The 20,076-nt window shown below is 41.0% G+C and overlaps 2 protein-coding genes across 5 annotated transcripts in view; one reads left to right on the top strand and one right to left on the bottom strand.

The window, feature by feature from the left end:
• Positions 1–334: 334 nt before the first annotated feature.
• On the bottom strand, positions 335–5,886 carry DPY30 (dpy-30 histone methyltransferase complex regulatory subunit). The gene is made up of 5 exons (XM_069009952.1): positions 5,772–5,886; positions 5,243–5,316; positions 5,111–5,158; positions 3,799–3,941; positions 335–567 (listed from the first exon to the last, which is right to left on the bottom strand). Exons 2-5 carry the CDS (start codon positions 5,276–5,278, stop codon positions 495–497), a joined length of 300 nt encoding a protein of 99 aa, XP_068866053.1. The 5' UTR covers positions 5,279–5,316; positions 5,772–5,886; the 3' UTR covers positions 335–494.
• Positions 5,887–10,268: 4,382 nt separating this feature from the next.
• Positions 10,269–20,076, top strand: part of SPAST (spastin) — a 34,878-nt gene continuing 25,070 nt past the window's right edge. For 2 of the 4 annotated variants that reach the window (XM_069009953.1, XM_069009955.1), the window contains exons 1-3: positions 10,269–10,758; positions 14,710–14,796; positions 16,063–16,146. In XM_069009953.1, coding sequence (XP_068866054.1) covers positions 10,350–10,758; positions 14,710–14,796; positions 16,063–16,146 — 580 coding nt within the window. In that variant the 5' untranslated portion in view covers positions 10,269–10,349. The remainder of the gene's footprint in view (positions 10,759–14,709; positions 14,797–16,062; positions 16,147–20,076) is intronic. The other 2 variants (XM_069009954.1, XM_069009957.1) reach the window with 1 other exon arrangement.

The following is a 20,076-nucleotide window of genomic DNA, read 5'->3' on the forward strand; positions in this document are numbered from 1 at the left end:
TCTATTTGGCTGCTGGATCTAATTGTTTGTTTTAAATAAACCCATTTCCTGGTGTTCTGAAGCAAGTTCTCTCTTCTCTACTTAATAAATAAACTCTAATTGTTCTGCATTTGTTTGCTTTCTGCTTAGGCATGTTGCACTGGAGGGTGCTATATAAAACTGAATTAAGTTATATAAATTATCAGCATGTGATTCCCCTAATAATTTGTTCCCCTTTATTTCATGCATTCAGAGGATGTAGCCCCATGGAATTATTCAGACTTTCATCCAGTAGTGCCATTTCAGTACTTTATTTTGAAAGTCTCTTAATAGCTAGTTTAAAACAAGAGAACCATTAAATGTAAAGTGTTCTTTATTAAATAAACTCAAAAGATAAAGCAAATTGTGCAGTTAAGAAAGACAACAACGTGGCCGAAGGATTTTTACAGCAGAAAACAAGTTGCGGCAAATGAGCATTTCAGTCTAGCAGCCAAACTGTCCTCATTTTTATGGAGTTAATTTCGGTCCTCAAATTGTGACTTGTTTTTTAAAAGATATGCTGCTAGAAATTCAATGGGATTTGGTGGTCTGCAAAGAAAAAGAGTAAATCGAAAGCAATTATGTTTTGTCATATGAAATTAGGTAGCTGAAGAACCAATCATCTTCCCTTAAAAGCAACATAAGCATTGCTTTAGGGATGACCAGCTACCTAGAGTGACTGTTAAGTTCCAGTTTATGTCCGATGAGAAAGGTTTTAAAAGGGTCTTAGTCACTGTTGGTTCAATGTTACTAAATTGCTAGAACAGTTACATACCTAAAACCAGGGCATAGTCTGTAAGCATAAACACTGTACACATATCATTGGATATGACATGCATTTGCCTATTTCTTTAACTCATGCTATATAATGTAGAAGTGAATCTCTGCTTTTTTGTTTCATTTTTTTCAAGTGGTTATTGTGTAGCTTTGTGTATTGAGAGTTGTTTTCATGGTTTCTGGCAACTGAAATGAACACGAGTCTGAGAAGGGCTGTAACTTGCAAGCAGTCAATAATAAACACTTTTGATCACTGGCCATATTCTGCAGGTTATTTTAAAAAAACTCCTCCAGCTGCACGACATGAATCTTGCTAATCTGGATTCTGTCCACAGAATGAATGACACACTTACTTATTCCACACTAGGTCAAACCAAAGGTCTGGCAGTGAGTAAATATGCCTAAAAAGAGCATAAAAACCAGAAAAAAATACACAGATACTTCTCTGGACCATCCTTTTGGCTTCCAAGCATGTACCAGTTTCTGAGCTAGCACCCTTAATAGTCCTGGGTGGATTCCTCTATAGCTTTGACCAGCTGCCTCTTGAGCACAAATAAAATGTTAATGTCCTCAACTGAAAGCACAAAAAATAGCTTAATTATGTGACCTGTGAAGGATCAGCTCCTTTTGTTCATTGTAAATTTGCTACCTGCTTCGCTTAATTTGATTACTGTATCGGAAGAGATAATAAACAGTCCATCCCAATCCATCATCTCTGTGCTGTTGTGATTTAATAGGTTCCTAATACGTTCTTCCACAGAAGCCTCTTTTCTAGATATCATCTATTCAGTCACTCTGTATACAGACAGCACTCCATACTTCTGACCACCTTGTCAATCTCACTTTTTCACATTCTACCAGAATTCGGGGGAATTGGCATTACACGTAATATTAAAAGTACAAGGACATTACAAATTTAAATTGTGACATTATGCTTGTTTTTTACCCCTTTAATTTTAAGTTGGTTTTACCCCTTCAATTTCTAAGTCCTACCATTCAGAATTTATTTTTGATTAAAGCAGTGCATTGACATATACATGTTAACAGTTTAAAAACGTTTTTCCACAAGGGTAATTTTCAGCTCAGAATCTAACATTTTGTCACTAGTGTTTGTCACTGCCCTCTGAGGTCCACAATTTTATGTTTATTTGGATTCACTGTCACTTTCTATCAGTTTAAATTTTTCATGGCAGTCTTCACAGTTTTATGAAATCCCTGTGCCATTATTTACAATGGATCAACTTAAAAAACAAACAGAAACTGAAACACAAAACTCCCTAATCTATTCTGTAACTCAGTCTCATTAACAATTTTTGTCAGCTACTTCTTCAAATTGTTATAAGTGATCTTTTCCATGATTCTAATGCTGAGCTCATTTTACCATGAAAACTCAACATTTACCTCAACCCTTTATCTCGTATCTTCCCATTAGTTCCTCATCCATTCAAAGGCGTTTCCTTTAATCCCAACAGCAACTAACTCTCTTTAAAAACTCTTAGTGAATAACTGTGTAAAAAACTTTTCAGAAATTTAAACAGAAAGACTGCATCATCTGCATTCCTCTTTAGGTATGCTTGCTGACTCCTTCAATAAACTCCACGACATTTAAAAGACCTGACAAAAATTGTATTGACCTCCTCCCAAATATGTCACTTATCCATATGCTCACTATCCTGGATGGTAATTTCTACTGAATTCCAGGCATGATCATCAGATGTACTGGGCTGCTCCCTGAACATTTCTATATTCCTTTGAAAAATAACTTAGCATCCACTAGTTACTTTCCTGTTCAATTTTAAGCAGTAGATTATACAGCAGAGCCGACAGTTCAGCTTTCTCACTCCTGAGGGAGGGCTTATTATGCTCAGCTGAACAGCCAATTTTACCTGGCAGGTTCATACAGTTCAGATTTCTACCTGTATGTTCCACAACCCCTCCTATCAATGATCCAATTTCACTCCTGAGACGAATCCCCATAAAGAACAGCTCCTTCCATAAAGAAAATGGAAAGGAATGGGAAAGGGAGAAGAAAAGGAAAAGGGAAATGCAAATAGAAAGGGAAAGGAGTTTGCCTGTCAGAGTGTAAGAGTGGCTGTATTTTACACTGAGTCTGCAGCAGAACTCCCACAGATGTCAGCTGAAGATGTGCACATCTCTCAGCTGTGCAAATAGGGTGGACCTTCCCAGCTGACTAATTTTGCCCAAGTAGCTGTTTGTACACTGCAGTTTAAATTCCCAACTCCTTTTGAAGTTCATACACTGTTGATGGTTGTTCTGAGTGTTGGTGCCATGATGCAATTATGGTTATCTATACCAGCTTTTGATTGTATTATTTCAATTTGAGAGATGGTTACATGCAGTGCAATTTGCCACTAGTGAAGATATACCAAAAGGCTAGAAATTAGGTTGGTTAAGATGAACACCTGTTTGCTGTTATTGAAGGATACCTTTTCTGCGCTGACTGATAAAGAGAGCTGAGGCACCTCAACAGCAAAATATTTACTCAGAGGATAAATGATCAGTCTGCTTCTTACTGTGTTGACAGTGCAGGGTCAGCCTCACCCTTTAGAAAGTATTTTAATCTCTGACAAAGATGCATGTCGTGCCTGATTTGTCTTCTTTTAAATGTCAAGCAGAACTCCTTATAATTCCACACTACAAAAATCTTCAGAACTAGAACATCCTCTTGCCTTGCTTCTCTAAGGTGAACTACGTGATAATAACAAAACCCCTCCCATTTTTCCCATCAAAACTTTTGCAGTAGCATACCTCATTGGGAGATCATGAATCCAATAACTAACTCTTATCATGCCATATGCACCTAAGTGAGGAACGCATCCTGCATGGTCAAGCACAGTAATTCATAGGCTCATAAACCCATTGTAATGATGACCTTACAAAGAGCAAAACCATGGGTGGTGTGCGAGGCCTGAAAGGTGCTGTACTGCCCAAGTTTGAGATCTACGTTATCTCAGAAACAGAAGGAACACTGAAGCATCTTACCTCTCTTTTGCAAGAACAGCGAGTCCCTGTAGCAAGATAGGTACAACTGTCTGATCCAAGTAGGCACGTGTGGGTAATGACTGAAGATCCACCTTCTGCTTTGATGTTTTCTCGGCATTTAGTTTCTCGTTTTCTACTATCCTCTGAAGTAAAAAAAAAAGTGAATGATTATTGATAATAGCAGTCACATCTACTTTGAAGCGTGTGTGCAAAGTACCCACCTCTGCAACTGAATGGCAATAATTTCTTTACATCTTTTAAGAAGATTTAAGAGCATAATTTTCCTTGCACAAAAACTTAATCCAGAGGAACTTTCTGCTAAATTCTTATGTTTTGGGGAAACAACGTTTGGAAGTCGTAAGTTTTCTACAAGAGAAGACATCCAATCTCAGTAATTTTTATTTTTGCTTTTGCATTCACTGATTTGAACTCTACACCACTAGGACAGAACTGACTACTAACGAGAGTCTCAGTTACATGGTTCCTGTACACATGTGCTTCTAACACAAAATGCTAAAAGCACAAGGATTTCAGGTGAAGGAATTCAGGAAGTCTGACAAAGGGGACTCTGCTAAAGTCAAGTACTTTGAGATTATACTCTCTACTCAAGTATAGATGGACATTTTAAAGAAAACATACAAAATGCTTCCAGGTACTTTTTGGTCAAAAAGTGCTGAATCATCTTGCACTATTAACTGTAGTTAAAAAGTGATACCCTACCACTCCCAGTAAACCAAATGTATTCAATGCAATGTACATGAATCTACTGACAAAGGACCAATGAGTTACAATTCTGTAGTGGAAGCTGAGGCATAGAGACAAGCAGTTATCAGGGAGGTGAGTCACAGGAGATGTTTAGGAATAGGCTCTGCAAAAGCTTAGCACAGAGCAGGAACTTATAACAAAGGGAGACTGAAGGTTTTTTCTTTAATAAGGAAGAGTAAATAAATGCCATAGAGTTAGGAAGTGATTGTCCTGGTCTACTCTGCTCTAGTTGAGCCTCATGTGGACGGCTTTTTTTGTGCCATAATATATATATCTCTCTCTCACAGATAGCAATTGAATAGATAATAATCATGAGACACTTCAAAAAAACCCAACTTATTAAAAGGCTCATTATTTACTTCAGTACCATTTAGCTCAATGGAAATATTGTATTAAACAACAGAAAATATATTTACAGCCATTTATGCAAGGGACAGGTATCGCTTGGCTCCATTGGGAATATTACATTTGCTGAAGTTAGCCTCAAGATTCAACTTTTTTCCCCTAATCACAAATGTGACTTTCACTGCAACAAAATCTTTGTTACCTCTACATTTTCAGTGAGGCCGTATTCAGAATGAGGATTTTCTGGAACCTGTAAAATAAGACATGGTTAGCAAAGCTAAAATGCTCCTTTTACACGTGTAACATAACAAACATAAAACATTTCTTGCAATACCTGTGGCTGTCCCTCCATAATCTGTTCTCCCTCCATGATTCGAAAAGTGAAATTTGCTGGACGTACAGGAAAATCTTGGAAAGCAATAAAAAAACTGGTCAGCAGGCTGAGATGACGACCAGTGTGAGTTAAGTGATATTGCATCACTTGGTTACTAATGGTTACTAAGGCACAATTACTAGAAAGCACAGGGAGTTGCTCCGTGCTCCCCCCCGCGCCAAACTTGAACTCGTTTCTCCCGCACGCAGAACCGAGAAGTGCCTTTAAGTTTCACGTTACGTCCGCTGAAGAGGGCACTACCGGGATTAGAAAATACAGCATTCATCCCCCCGGGAAGCCGGAGACATCCCTTTCCCTCCGTCCGTCCGTCCGTCCCTCCCGTGCCCGCCACGCTACAGCGCCCCGAGAGCCCCCGCGGGCAGGGCCGGGCTGGGGCCGCGCAGCAACCGCGGGCCACGTGCGGGCGCGGGCCCCGGCCGTGCCCCAGGCGCCCCGCGGGGGAGAGGCGGCCCCGCCGCAGGGATCTCACCGCCGGTCGGTCCGGGATGGGCGGGACACCGGGATCAGCGGGACACCAGGAGCGGCTCCGCAGCAACGGGGCCGCTGTCGCGAATTGTTTTGACGTCAGTGAAGCGGTCGCGCGACCGCCCCCGGCGCACTGCGCCTGCGCGGGTCGGGGGCCCCGCCCAGCCCCGAGCGCGGGCGGTGGGGAGGGAGGAGCGGAGCGGGAGGCGGGAACGGGACTCGCCAACGGGACTCGCCCGCGGGCGGCCTGTTGGGCGTGAGACCGGCGGGATGTGTTCGCCTCCAAATCAGCCTTTGAAAGACGCTGGCTCTTGGGGTTTTGGGGTACAGAAGTGTGCTCGTAACCAGTGCGGCTTGGTGTCTGAGGAGGTCACTGTGGTGGTCACGAAAAATAACATTGCTGAAGTTAATTTGGGTCTGAAAGTGGGATTTTGTTAGTGAAATAACCTTCCAGAGCTGCGTAGAGTTTGGTTTGCGCAACGGTGACTGCTGGCCGTTAATTTTCTCTCTGTTCACGAAATCGCAACTGCTCAGCTTTCTCCAGGGATCAGCTTCAGTCATCCTGTCCTGTCCTGACGCTGTCAGGAAATGGAAGAGTCTGCCGCTTCTGTAGCTGTTGTGCTGTTACAAACTGTACCAGTGTTCGAACATCTGTGTCTGATTGGTTTGTTTTCATGAGAAATCAAATTTGAGGAAGAACTTCTTTACATTGAAGGTGGCAGAGCACTTGGAACAACAGGGACGTCATGAAGTCTACCTCTCGAGACACTCAAAACCTGCCTGGATGCATTCCTGTCACCTGCTTTTGATAACCCTGCCGTGGCCAGGGGGCTGGACTGGATGATCTCCAGAGGTCCCTTCCAACCGTAATGATTCTGTGACTTCTTTGTCTGGTAATGTGGTTTGTGCTAGTGAATTAAAAGGCCTTAAGAATATATTTTGGGTTTGACTTGACAAGGTAGTTTCATTTTTGTATGTTTGGGGGTTTTGGTGTTTTGGTTTTTTTTTTAGAAAATAAACTTTCTTTTATTATTTACAAAAATAGGTCGACTTCTTTTTCTGTCTTCTTGATGCAGTGATGACAATGTATATGAATGATGTAGGTGATGCTTCTAAAAGATTAGTGAAATGGAGAATTAACAGAAAATGCCATGTTTTCAATAGATTCTGCTCTGTTGTAATCATCTAGTAGTGGTAATAATGAAGTGTGCGTACATAAATGAATTTGAAATAATGTTTGCAGAACTGACAATGTTACCAGTGTGATAAGCAGGCTCAAAAATTAGTGTGGTCAGTCACAGATTTGATACTCAACTGATGGACTTGGAATTAGAGCAGAATTGTATCCTGTCTTTTTGTCTGTTTTAGTACCTCATGCTGGCAAACTTACCTGATGCTAAGGAGGCAAGGTGAAAACACTGAGATTTTGGTACTAAAACTTAGAACAGGAATACAAACAACTTCTTAATGTGAAGAGGTATAAGCTTTTCAGTCTGTTTTGAGCTTCTGTCTGAATTTTTTACCATGTTCTAGTAATGCCATTTTAGAGAATTACATTTAGAATACCTGAAAAACGCCTAGCCCCGTTTCCCCATGTATATAGTCTCTTTTATATGCAGGTTTTGCAGAGAGGTCATGTTGAGAATGAAAAAAGGTTTTCCAACTTACCTTTTTGTGCAATGGTAAATCGGGGTGTCAGGGTACTTTCACCTTTCTAATTCCTGTGACTGTAATGGTGGTCTGCTCAGATTACCAGACCTTTTGCTGAGGCACCAGATTGTACCTCCTGTATTTCTCAAGTCCTCAATCTTCAGAGCAAAGCAAACAGTTGCCCGCTCCAGAGAAGGAAGCTTCACTTCTTCCACCCCTTGCTGGTGTTCATCAGAACTCTTTCTGAGCCAGGATATCTCACTAAGACAGCAGAAAGCTACCCACTGCTCTGATGTGTTTTAAGGGTTTGTGCTTTTTTTTTTTTCAAACTAGCATTAATCTTATGCCAGATTGCTAGTTAGAATAGTTCACTGACAAGTCCAATGATTGCTAGAGCCATCTTAATATAGAAGGGTAGGGAAATTCAACTTGCAGAGCACTAAAATATTGAATAGCCACAATAGTGGACTGGTTCTGTAGGTTTTCAAACTAGCATTAACACTTTCTCACAATTTCTGACTGATGTCTGCTTTTGAAGCTGTGATTTGACTTCACATGTTGTTACTCCCCTAGTAAGTGCACTCTATTATAGTCATGATACAGTAACACGATTTACAAAGGTGTCATTCTAATGTCAAGTTTTTTAAAAAGTAAAAATAACTGAACAAATTGAAGTCAGGATTAATTGAGATAAGTTGTCTTCTATTGTCATTTAATCTGTCCTTATTAATAAACTTATTCCTTTGCCAGCTTTTCTATTTTGCTCAGGAATGGGATGATAATTTAGATAGTAGTGGGATAATAAAAACAATAGATCAATCATCTGTTGTTATGCACTTATTTCACTTCACATTGTTGAATGCTACTTGCAGCTTCTGGAATTTCTTTGGTATTAGAAAATCTGTTAAACCTTTGTATCAATAAACAAGAGATTTATTTAAAGGGCTGTTAAGTATACTTAAAAAAATGTGTTCACTCATGAGTAGGCTGGAAAATACTTGATATTTTCATAATAGAGGTACATAATCCTTACAAAACAGAAGAAAAATACTTGATGTACATCGCTGCATTTTTTTCAGCACTCATAGGTTCACTGTCTCTAATAATGGCCTAGGTCATGAATAGTTACTTTGTTATATGTTTGTATGTTATGTGTTGATAAAATTCTGGATTTTATACAGTAGGAAAACGGTATACTGTGTACTGCTCTGTCATTAAAAGAAAACCACTCCACTCTGTCATCTAAGAAAATAAATACACATTACCAGGGGCAACTAGAAGTAACTATATGAGGCATAAACAAACAAGAAAGGAAACCCCAGTAGTTTTATAGCAATTTTGGAAAAAAGGAATGAAATATTGCAGACAGTAGTGATTTTAGTTTGGCATATCCTGTTAATTAAGGTGCCCCACCAACTGCCATTTCTTGCCATAAGCTGGGGGAAACTTGCTTGTGCACTGAATTATCTGTCTGCAGTTTTGGGACTGTCTCAGCTACTGGGTGCAGTTCAAGGGTGCGGCAGAGAGGTGATCTGTCATAGTCTAACATCAGTACCTCAGCATTTTATTTGTAGAACAGAGGGTGTGTGACAAAGCAAAACAACGGCAAAAAAGATCAGCCAACAGACGAAGCAGTCACAAAGGTGGGAAGATTGAAGCACAAAGAAAGGTGTTTGCTGAAGTGGAGAATATAGCGATAGGCACAGAAGTGCTGGTGTAGGGATGCCTCCCCTAGTTTGCTAGACCAGAGGTACCAAAGCATTTTTAAGATTTGAAATTACCAAAGGAGTAGGGAGCTGGAGGGTCTATCTCATTTAGTTGAGACACAAATAAATTAATACTATGGCTGGGCAAATAATTGGCAAGGGCTTGGACAACTGGCTGTTCACTTTTGGTAAGGAGAGTGGAAATACAGTTAAGGGTTTGGGTTTTTTTCCAGAGCAATGTATCTATAATGTATACTGAATGCCATTAGCTCCCTGCATGTGAGGAGGCAGCCTGTCATTCCCATTACAGAGATGCGGAGCAGACAAAGCACCGGAGCACACTCTCCCGGGGGCAGCTCCACAGCGGCGGGAGCAGGGACACCGGCGGTGACTGGCTGCTTCACGCCTCTCCGTGCCAGGGCATTCCCCGGGCTCTGCCCGTGTGCCACTAGCAATGACTCCAGGCGGGAGCGGCGCCAGGAGCCTGCGCTGCACTGTGCCTGCGGGGCGGCTCACAGCCCCAGCCAGGATAATTAGTCCTATTAAATTATTCATCGCTCGTCCACTCGGTGTGTTTCCATGGGCCGACACTGAACGGCCTCGGCCAGGGCTGGAGCGGGCTGGTGCTTTCCAGTTGCGCTCTCTACCACTGCCCGAAAGCAGGCTGTAGCCAGGTGGGAGGCGGCCTCTTCTCTCTGGCAACCAGCGAAAGGACAAGTGGACATCGCCTCAGGCTGTGCCAGGGGTGGTCCAGGTTGGACACCAGCAGGAATTTCTTCACAGAAAGGGTTGTTTAACATCGGAATTAACTGCCCGAGGAGGTGGTAGTGTCACCGTCCGTGAAGACGTTCAAAAACCGTCTGGACGTGGTACTTAGTGCTATGGTCTAGTTTTACATCGGTCAAAGGTTGGACTCGATGATCACAGACGTCTTTTCCACCCAAATTGATTCTGTGATTCTGTGCTTTCTAGGCCCAGCGCTGAGCGTCTCCGAGGGCCCGCCTCTCAGGCCGCGGGAGCGGGGCAGGCCGGGTGCTGTAGGCGCCATACCGTCGCCTCCCATGGTGGCAGGGGCGGTGCCATCTCTCCCCGCCTCCGGCCGGGGCCGCCCGCATCCCGCCCTCCGTCCCTCCCCCTGGGCCGGCCGAAAGGGGCGTCGCCGCCGCCGCCATCGCCATGGCCGGTTGTTGTCAGTGCCTGGCAGCGGGTTATGGCGACGGCGGTGAATGAATTCTCCGGGTGGCCGAGGGAAGAAGAAGGGCTCAGCCGGCTCCAGTTTTGCGCCTCCGACCGCCGGCGCCTCTCCCTCCTCGCCGCCCGGGCCGGCGCCCCCCGTGCCGCCGGCGGGGGCGGGGGCGGCGGCGGCGTCCCCGCACAAGCGGAACCTGTACTACTTCTCGTACCCGCTCTTCGCCGCCTTCGCCCTGCTCCGCTTCGTCGCGTTCCAGCTCGGGCTGCTCTTCGCCTGGCTCTGCGAGCGCCTCTCCCGCGGCGCCCTCATGGCCGCCAAGGGCAGCAGGGCCGGGGCCGGCGATGCGCCCGAGCCCGGCGGGGCGCCCGAGACGGTGCGGGCGTGCCACAAGCGGGCCTTCGAGTGCATCTCCATGGCGCTGCGCATCGACGAGGACGAGACAGGTAGGGAGGGAGCGCCCGCGGCCGCCCCGGGGTGCGGGGGGAGGGCGGGCAGGGCCTTCCCGCCCTGTGCCGTGGAACCGCTTTCAGCTAAGAACAAACAAAACCTGCTCATGAGAGAAATGCGGGCTGTGGTGGGTATGTGCGGGGGGGTGAGCCGTGCTGTGCCCGCATGCGGTGGCGGTGCTTTGGTCCCCAGCCGGGTCCGGCCCTGCCGCAGCCCGCAGGTGCGCGTTGGATCACAAAGCTGCGGCTCGGGCTCGTTCCCCACGCAGTACAAGTGCTTGTATTTTTCCCCCAATAACTTAAGAGCTTTTGCTGTGGGAGTCTGGTTGAGGCGATTAAAAATTGCGGGCGGGTGTGTGGCTGTAACTAGCCTTTACCAAGCCAGCCGGACAACAAAAGCACCAAGGACAATAAAAGGGTGCATCCTTTAATGCACTGCCTGACAAATGAGTGCTGAAGCCAGACTTCAGGTTACTTGGTCCTCAAAATGCCCATTTGGAGTGGTCTGACTTTTAAGGAAATAAATATTTACTTGTATTTTGGCAGTTTCTTAAAAAACGTTTTTCTTAAACTCTTTGACATACATTTTCTTAAAAACCCTAAAAAACGACCACTGTGTGATGAGAAGACATTAAGGAGGATGTTTAGGGTTCAGTTAAATAAAATACAGGAATAAGGATTTTTTTTATTATTTTTTGTAGAGCATTAAAAAAACCCAACCAACCACAACACTTGATACTGCATTTAATTTAATCATTTATTCTAAATGCAGCAGCATGATTCTGTCAACATGCTAAAGGTAGGCCTTGGTGGCATGCTGTGCTGGTTTTTAAAATTCTCTGGAAAAGTCAGAATGCTGTATTCTAAACTTTCAGTTGAGCCTTAATGAAACTGCTATCCTAGAGGAGGAGATTAAAAATATAGGAGGAGGCCTTCAATAGAAGCTGCATGCTGAGAGCACCATAAAAGCCTGGGATGTGTCCTCCTTTGCGTTGACAGTTTGGGAGTGGCAGTGGTAAGCTCTGGGAGAGAAAAAAACCTGTACCATGTGCAGCAAGGTTAGTTCAGCACAGATGTACAGCGAGAGAGCACTGAGGGTCATAGGAGCAAAGCATGAAAGAAGGTGAGGTAGCTGACAGCTTTGGTGTTGCTGATGATTGCTCTGTGAGGAGTAGCAGTCTTACTTTATCAGGCACCTGTTCCACTGTTGTGACCTTCAGCTCTTGGTGGTTTGGAGGGTGAGCCCTTAAATACTAATTTTAATCATGGGCTTGCTGTGTAGATACCTTTAGGGTGATTATACATGAATTAGCTGCGCAGGTCAGACATTTAGTAAGGTGATCTTTGCTGCTAGTATGAGCAGTTGCACAACTGTTACAGCCCTGTAACTGCAATGTACATTCCACTGAGAAAGAACTCTCTTTCCTTTAATACATAGATTTGTTATTTGCTTATCTGATTTTACCAGAATACTTGTCTTTGCAAATTTTCTGGTCTGTAAACAGGCTTCTTTCAGCTTCAAAGAGAAAACTGTATGTTAGACATAGTGTGTGAAATGGGTGGAATTTCTGAATTGTCTAATAGCCTATTAGTTATGTGGCATTTTTGCTGTTGTGGAAGCTATGCATACTTCAGTAATTTTGATAGCACTTCTGGTAACTTTTTATGCTTCTGAATTATCGGAGCAATTACTCTTGTTTTGGTACTTTCACAATTAAGCTTAATATCTTTTCCTAGGACTAAGAAGGCACATGTGGTGTGTTGACCCCTGCAAGCAGTTAAGCATCTACACAGCTGCTTGTTTATTCCTCTCAGTGGGACAAGGGAGAGCATAGGAGGAGCAAAAGTGAGGAAAAAAAAAAAAAAGTGAGAAATCTTTCCAAGCAATAATTGCCTTGGAAGATAGCCCCCATCCAGTTATTCGTCTACCCAGGTTTATATTGATGAGCATTGTATTGTATGATGGAAAATATTGCATTGGCCGGTTTGGGTCAGTTGTCCTGCTAGTGTCCTCTCCCAACATCCTGTGCACCCTCAGCCTACTCACTGGGGATCTAGATGGGAAAAAGGAAACCTTGAGGTTGTGCTGTTCAGCAATACCCAAAACATTTCTGTGTTATCAACTGTTTTAGTCACAAATCCAAAACACAGTGCCATTGGGGCTGTTTGAAGAAAATGAGCTCCATTCTGCCGGAGCCAATATAGCAGATCAGCAACTTCCAAGGAATGTGACGTTTATTGAATTTTTAATGTCATAATCACTGAGAACTAATCAACCATTCTGTGTGGGGTTGGAGCACAACCTTTGCAAACAGGTGTCATATAGTGCTTTTAAAACATTCTCCAGTTAAAAGTTGGAAGTGAAATTTTAATGATGACCTTGGCGTGTTTGCAGCTGCCCCTAAGAATAACAGAGCAATTCAGGCAATAGCTGAGGTGGCTGGGATAATCTCAAACCAGATTTTTATTTAGTTATAATCAGTATTAGATTTACTATTTACACTGCAGTTGAAACTGTTTCTGTGGGTGGTGGGGAGAAGAAGCTTAAAAAGTCTTAAAGAGAGGATTGAAGTCACTCACCTTGGATGATTTAATTTATCTGGCTTTGTCCTTAACAGTCAGGGTATATGAGGCTGGTGAAGAAAGGGCAGTAATAAAATGACTCCCAAGGTGTGTGGTGTTCATGACTATAGGCAGGTGCCCTGTGGTTTGTGTTGGTAAGAAGAGCAAAGTATGAAATTACCTGCGCAAGGGAACTTGACAAATGTTATTATTAAGAGATTTATAAATGTTATTATTAAGAGAAGAGGAGCAAAAGAAAAGTCTGAAGAGGATTCTAGAAATGTATTGAAATATTTTTACTGTCACTGAAATTTGCTAAAAAATAGGTTTGGGACTGAAGCTCTCAAAAGATTTGAGTGTAGAAGCACACAATCACTGGTAACTGGCACATAGGAATAGTTTTGTGAAACATGATGTCATCTGAAACTAAGGTAATGGTATCTGAAGTTTCATTGTAGGCATTTTTTGTTTTTTCCTGCCACTAGCTGCTTGTTAATGCTGACCAGGTTTTAAGTTCTAATACCTAATCTGTTGTATTCCTCTGTGGAAATGCATGCTTAGTGTAACATAACTATGTTGCAAAAGTGTTTTTCCATATGCAGGCAAATATATTTTTAATGCAGAGTATTTATAGAAAGGGAGCAATCTGCAATAAATATTTATAGGTCTTCAGTGGTTTACTTGCAGTTATAGTGACATGTACCTTAGGTCAAGCACAGGCATGTTCCTGGTTGTTTGCTGTAATATCCATTCGGGACGGGGTTGGTACAGAGGTGTGCTCTAACTCTACTTGCATTGTGCTTCATGTGGAAGTTGACACACACCTGTAATACAGCAGTTTCATAATAGCACAAACAAAGAAATACCCCCATGACAGATGAGCTGCACTGTACAAAAGTTAACCAGAGGAGAAGTGTCTCTCATCTCTCTAGTGTAAAGTCTTAGACTTTCTTCTTGAGTTTCTGCTTCCAGTGTTATTTTGGTATTGCCTGTCACTGGAGGATTAAGAGGCACATCTCTAGTTCATGTTCCAGAAGTAAAAACTGTTAATTTCATCACTTCTGTTGTGAGTGAATATGTGTAGGTGAGCTTTTTAATCTCTTTTTAGAGGGTGGGGGGGGATTTATTTCTTTAAGGCAGATGTAGAATTATTCTCAAAACAGGCAAAAGTGATTTGAGGCTGGTGTAGTACCTGTTTTTAAGACAAAAGCTTATTTGATACTTAAGTAGATATAAAGTTGACAGTGTCCCTTTAAGACACTTTAAATCACAGGATTTTGTTCAAATATCTCTTCCTCCCTCTTACTTGTTTTATGCAGCATTATATAGAACCATTCCTAAGCTTTAATTTGTTCAAGAAAATAATGGGCTCACTTCCTTTTTAAGCAGGACAAAAGGAACAAGCTGTTGAATGGTATAAGAAAGGAATTGAAGAACTGGAAAAAGGAATAGCTGTCTTAGTAATTGGTCAAGGTAAGCCAGTTTTGAGTTTTGTGGAACTGATTTTGGTTTATGGCTTCTTTGAAGTGAGAAATCAGTATTACTAAGTATGGTAGGGGCTAGGAACAGTCGGGTGTATGAGTTAATTCATAAGGGTCTTTCTTATTCCTGTTTTAGCTGTAGGTGAACACTGGTCCATTTCTCTGTTCCACCTTAATATTCTGGTCTATATCACATGCAAATCTTGCTCCAAATATTTTCAGACTCTGCAAAATCATAAGGAGTTCATGAACGCTATTAAGTAAAACATGTGATTTCTTATATAATGGGAATGCCAAAATACTGAGTTCTGATTTGATTTGCTGAAGTTGACAGTTCATGTTCTCACTTATGCAGAATTTTATATTCCCTTCAGTATAACATGAAAAAAAACCACCCCAATTTGGAATGGCCTGACGTTGTGTTTCTGAATAACTTAGGCCAAAATAACTGAGCATTTCCAACAAAGGAAGAAAGCCATCTCTCTATGTGGAAACATTTTAACCTGTAGTGTAGAAGCAGGTATGTACCATAGAAATATGGGTGTAGTGAAGGACTTGCTGAGAATTTCTGTCCTCAGAATAATATTGTAGTTGTAATAATAACAACCTAAATCACCTGCCCCAGCCCCAGATCTGTAAGTGCTTTTGCAGACTTGTATTTTGTTCCTCAGCTGTGTTTAGAAGTTTATGGTGATCTTACTTAGGGGGCAATACCAGTGGCATTTGATAGAACCTGTATAAATTGCACAATTTAAAAAAAAAACCCTTGACTTGAACAGATAATATTTCTTAGGAAGTGGTCGTGTTAATGTCTAATTCTGTGTGTTTTAAAATGTAAAGGGACACAGTCAACTGAATTTAGATCTGTTAATTTTGCCAAAGTGAATTCTTTCAAATTGTACTTACCTCTCAGTCACTTTTCAAGCTTTTTATAAACCTTCTTTTATTTGACTTCTGTTCAGAAAAATGCAGAGACAAGGGGCATATTAGGTCACCATGAAATGTTAGACAATATGCAAAGCGGTGTTTGGGTTCCCATCACTCTAGAAGCACTATTGTAAAGCAGATAGTGTCAACTAACTTTAAATTCTTGATTAAATAGGAAGCTTTAGATTTTTTCTTGTTAGTTTTGTAATGAAGTTCCATAGGGGAGGGGATAAATAAGGGGTGGGAGGAAGAGGGAAGGCTGGGTATCAGTATTTTAGCACTTAAAGTTAATTTACGGAATTATGTTTTAACATGGATTTTTCTTTGTAAGGTGATCAGTGTGAACGGGCTCGACGTCTCCAATCTAAAATGATGACAAATTTGGTAATGGCCAAGGATCGGTTGCAGCTTTTAGGTACCAGTTACAATTCATGACTTTGGAAAGTTTGTAATTATTTGCACAACTTCATTTAATGCATTCTTTTAAAATATTACTTTGATTTTTAAAGGGAAGGAGTCATTATCTTTGTAGGGTCTCTTAAGTTTGATTTTTAGTTGAGAGTAAGTGCAGTTGATGGATTTTGAAAATGGAATTTCATGACCCACTTTCAGGTATAAAGTAACTGAGAAGTCTTTATATCATAGCACACTTGACTCCTAAAGTGAGGAGGTCTTGATTAACTCCTGATGGAGTTTGTTCAGGATTTTTCTGTTAGAACTGTAGTGAAATGATGATATATTGCTGATCATGAGTGCCAAGTGTGCTTGCTGTAACTACTTCATGTTCCATTGATTTTGCTGTCACGTACATTAACAATTTTCCTTAATATTGGTAAATAATAATGATGATGATGATAATAATTCTTTAGCATCATGTAGACCATAAGGTTCTGAAATTCTAATTTTCTTGATTTTTTTTTTTTTTTTCTAGTAGTGTTCTATTAAGGTCACTTTTTTTCAGAAGCATAGTGTTGTATAGCTTTAGCATTATTAAAATTAAGTGTTGTATATAGGCTCTTAACAGTGTAAAGATCCTCCCATCAAAAAACAGACCCACGGCTCTGTGTAGTGCATCCTCTAAATTTAAAACTTTGAAAATGCTTTCAGTTCAGTCAGTAAAATTACAATAAATATATATTCTTTAATTGCTCTGTAAGGGTAAACTAACAAATGTACTTGATTTTAACTTGCATATCTCAGCTTTAATCTAACCCTCTCTTGTGTGGAGTTTTACTAACTCATTCTTCTAGGAGCATATAGAGAAGACAGGAAAACTTGGGCTCTTTTCTCCTCTTACACTTTGTGGTTCTGTGGTCCTAACTGGTGATTGACAGGGAAGTTGTGACAACCACAAGAAAGTGAGCTCCTTTTGTTTCCCTTGAGTTCCTAATGTCTGTAGTATTTTTTGAAAAAAATTGAAGGGGACAGGAGGTGAAAGAGGCATCTGTCTTCTATGCTTTAATATGGGTGTTTCTCGGTACAGCTTTAGTATATGGAGAAAAGGTATTTTCCACTCACTAGGGTTAAAAGCTGACTTCTAGGGCTAATACAAACTGCAGAGCAATAGAGTGAAAGTGATTACATGATAGCAATTTTTGAGAAGGTATGGCTTGTTGCAGACATCCTAGTTGCAAGTAACTAGAATTTCTTTCTAGAAAAAATTTGTTGTTACCTCAAAGCTTGAAGTAACTGTTTGTATTTTGTGGGTAGTGCTTCATCCTTGCTTGTATTACTGTAGCAGCACTTGCAATGTTGATAAGTTGCTTATTTGCTGTGATCTGATTGAAAAGAAACAAAGGGTAAAATTCACAAAAAATCCTAAAGTTGAAGTATACTTATCCTTATCTCTACTACCAGAATGTGTGATCACTTTGTTTGCTTCAGAGTGCAGATTGAAACATAAACAGATAGAATAGTGTTTATTATGTAAGATGTAAAATAATATTTTATTTTTATTTTTAAATTACCAGTTTAGTACTTTGTTTTGCCTAGGTTCTTGTTAGTTTTTACTGAGGGTGTGCTTCATACAATGTACCTAAAAGTGAAATTTGGATAAAAAGGAGCAAATGAAGTCGTGCCCTATTAGGAGGACAAAAGATGTGTTTTGGAGAGATATTTCAATGGCTTTAAATCACTGCAAGTTTGATCATTAGGGTTCTATTTGAGTAGTATTTTTATGCCATCTAACCAACTTTGAAGTATTGACAGCATTTTTTTATTTTCTGTAATTTTACCTGGCTTTTGTAGAAATTGAAGGTAATCTAGAGTTGAATTCCATGTGCCATTCTAAACACACTTTTAGCCTGTTACTTATAGTAACAGATATTTGGAAGTTTTTAAGGGGTGTAAAGATCCTTTTGTAGTTGAATTAAGCGTGAGGCTCTTGAAGCTATTACAGTTTAATGAAGTGATGTTTCCTATGAATTGAACTCATAAGACTGTTGTCTGCTAGCTTTGTGGAACTTCTCCATTTCTTAAGGCAGAATAGGCAAGTGCTTTATTGCATTAGCTGAAAGGATAAAACAAACTAGACAATAATACCAAGTATTTCATCTTGCTTGCTAGACAGAGATGTGATTGCAGGCTGCCTAACTCAAATGCCATCCAGTCAAGCAGGTTACATTGGTAGTACATAGAAAACGAAAATTAAATCACTCTGATTACAACTGTTAAGTGCTCAGTATTTTGTTGTTGTTTTTTCTTTTTTTTTTTTTTTGAAGTGTTGGTACATCAGTATAAGTTTGTTTCATGACCCCACTGATGGGGGTGTTTGACACCACTGATGAGAGTGTGATGTCTGATCACACCCATGTGTTACCACTGTGTCATCACACCACTGATGCCTTTTAATGTTGGAAGAGGATGGAGCTGCCCACCTTCGATGATGGGTTTTCTGTTTTGAGCCCTGTTTTCCTCTTGCATGTAAATTATGCTTAAAGCTGTACTGTGACACAGTCTGGAAGCTGAAGTGATTGCTGGTGTGTTTCAGGTCACCTCAAGGGGACTTGATCACTTTGGCAGTCCGTTGACAATCCTGGGTTGTGCTGGCTGTCAGGGGACTTGAAAGTTCTTCCATTTGATTTGGTGGCAGCCCCCCATTTTTGACATGGTTTAGGGTGTGTTAGTTGTGTGGTTAAACCTTGCTTTGATGGTCTTCACAGACCTGGTCTCTCCTGGATGACTGAGCACCCATGTTAGAGTCATTAAATTTGATGTATTTAGAATGACAGGAGGGTATTTGTTTTCTGCAGTCTATACGCAGAACTTGGCAGCTTGTTGTTCCTAAAGATAGATGGCTGCAATGGCCAGTGCAACACTCTTCAGTTCTAATGCTATTTATGTGTTTTACCTATCTGTGTTCTCTCGTTTCAGTGAGCCTTTCTGTAGGGGGACAGATTTCTTTCATGACAAGTGTCTTCCTGTGTATTATGTGTAGCTCCAGTATTTTGATTGAAGGGTGTATGTGGCACATAATTCAGGTATCTTTCATCACTCTCCTCTTTGGAGGGTATTAATATTCCTCTATTCTGGCCGTATAGATACGGTTTTCAATGGACACCTTTTGGAATATTTCACTTTCTTGGAGGAGATGGTACTTTTTGCTTCAGGCTTATGTTACAGGGTAACATTTTTTTAGTAGAAATTGGAGAACTCAAGCTCTCCTGTTGCTTAAATAAGGCAGCGGTTGCAGTGCTGTTTGTTTCGTAGGTTTATGTCAGTGTTGTATCACCAAGTGAAATAATGAATGAGAATCTGTAAACTTTTTGTCAGTGTCTGGAAAAATAGGGAGAAAGCATTTAAATGAGAGGTGATGGTATCCTATAATTCCCTGGAATAATATTTAAAAGTTCAATTTCTTTTTGATATTCCAGAGGATCCTACAGCTATACTGTCTCTAAAGAAGTGATATGTTTGCTTTTGGAAATTTTATGTGCAACACTAATATGACATGTTCATAGGTAATGTGATGAGAGGACTCTGTGAATTGAAACTGGACAACAATTGGATTACATTTTTTCTTTTTTCTTTGGTTGGAGTTCTGTAGTTCCTGAATATGTGGAACTAGCTAAGCATTGATAATTGTAGTAGAACCCCAGTGTCAAATTGTAGCATTGAAGCAAAGGGCTTTTCCTGAATTCCAAACAAACCAATTCATGCTATTATGGTCACTCACTAGAAAGTCTTTTTTGTTAATCTCAGAAATGTTCTCCAAAACTCAGCTGATTGTCTAATATCTTAAAAGTCTATTAATATTAATTTTGTTTCCTAAGCTTCTGTGTGTTCTTTCCATTTGGGTTGCATGCATGGGCAGGGAGTAGACCATTCTGCTGCCTCCTTTGGTAAG

This window comes from Aphelocoma coerulescens, chromosome 3, assembly GCF_041296385.1.
Source record: "Aphelocoma coerulescens isolate FSJ_1873_10779 chromosome 3, UR_Acoe_1.0, whole genome shotgun sequence".
Classification (NCBI taxonomy): domain Eukaryota; kingdom Metazoa; phylum Chordata; class Aves; order Passeriformes; family Corvidae; genus Aphelocoma; species Aphelocoma coerulescens.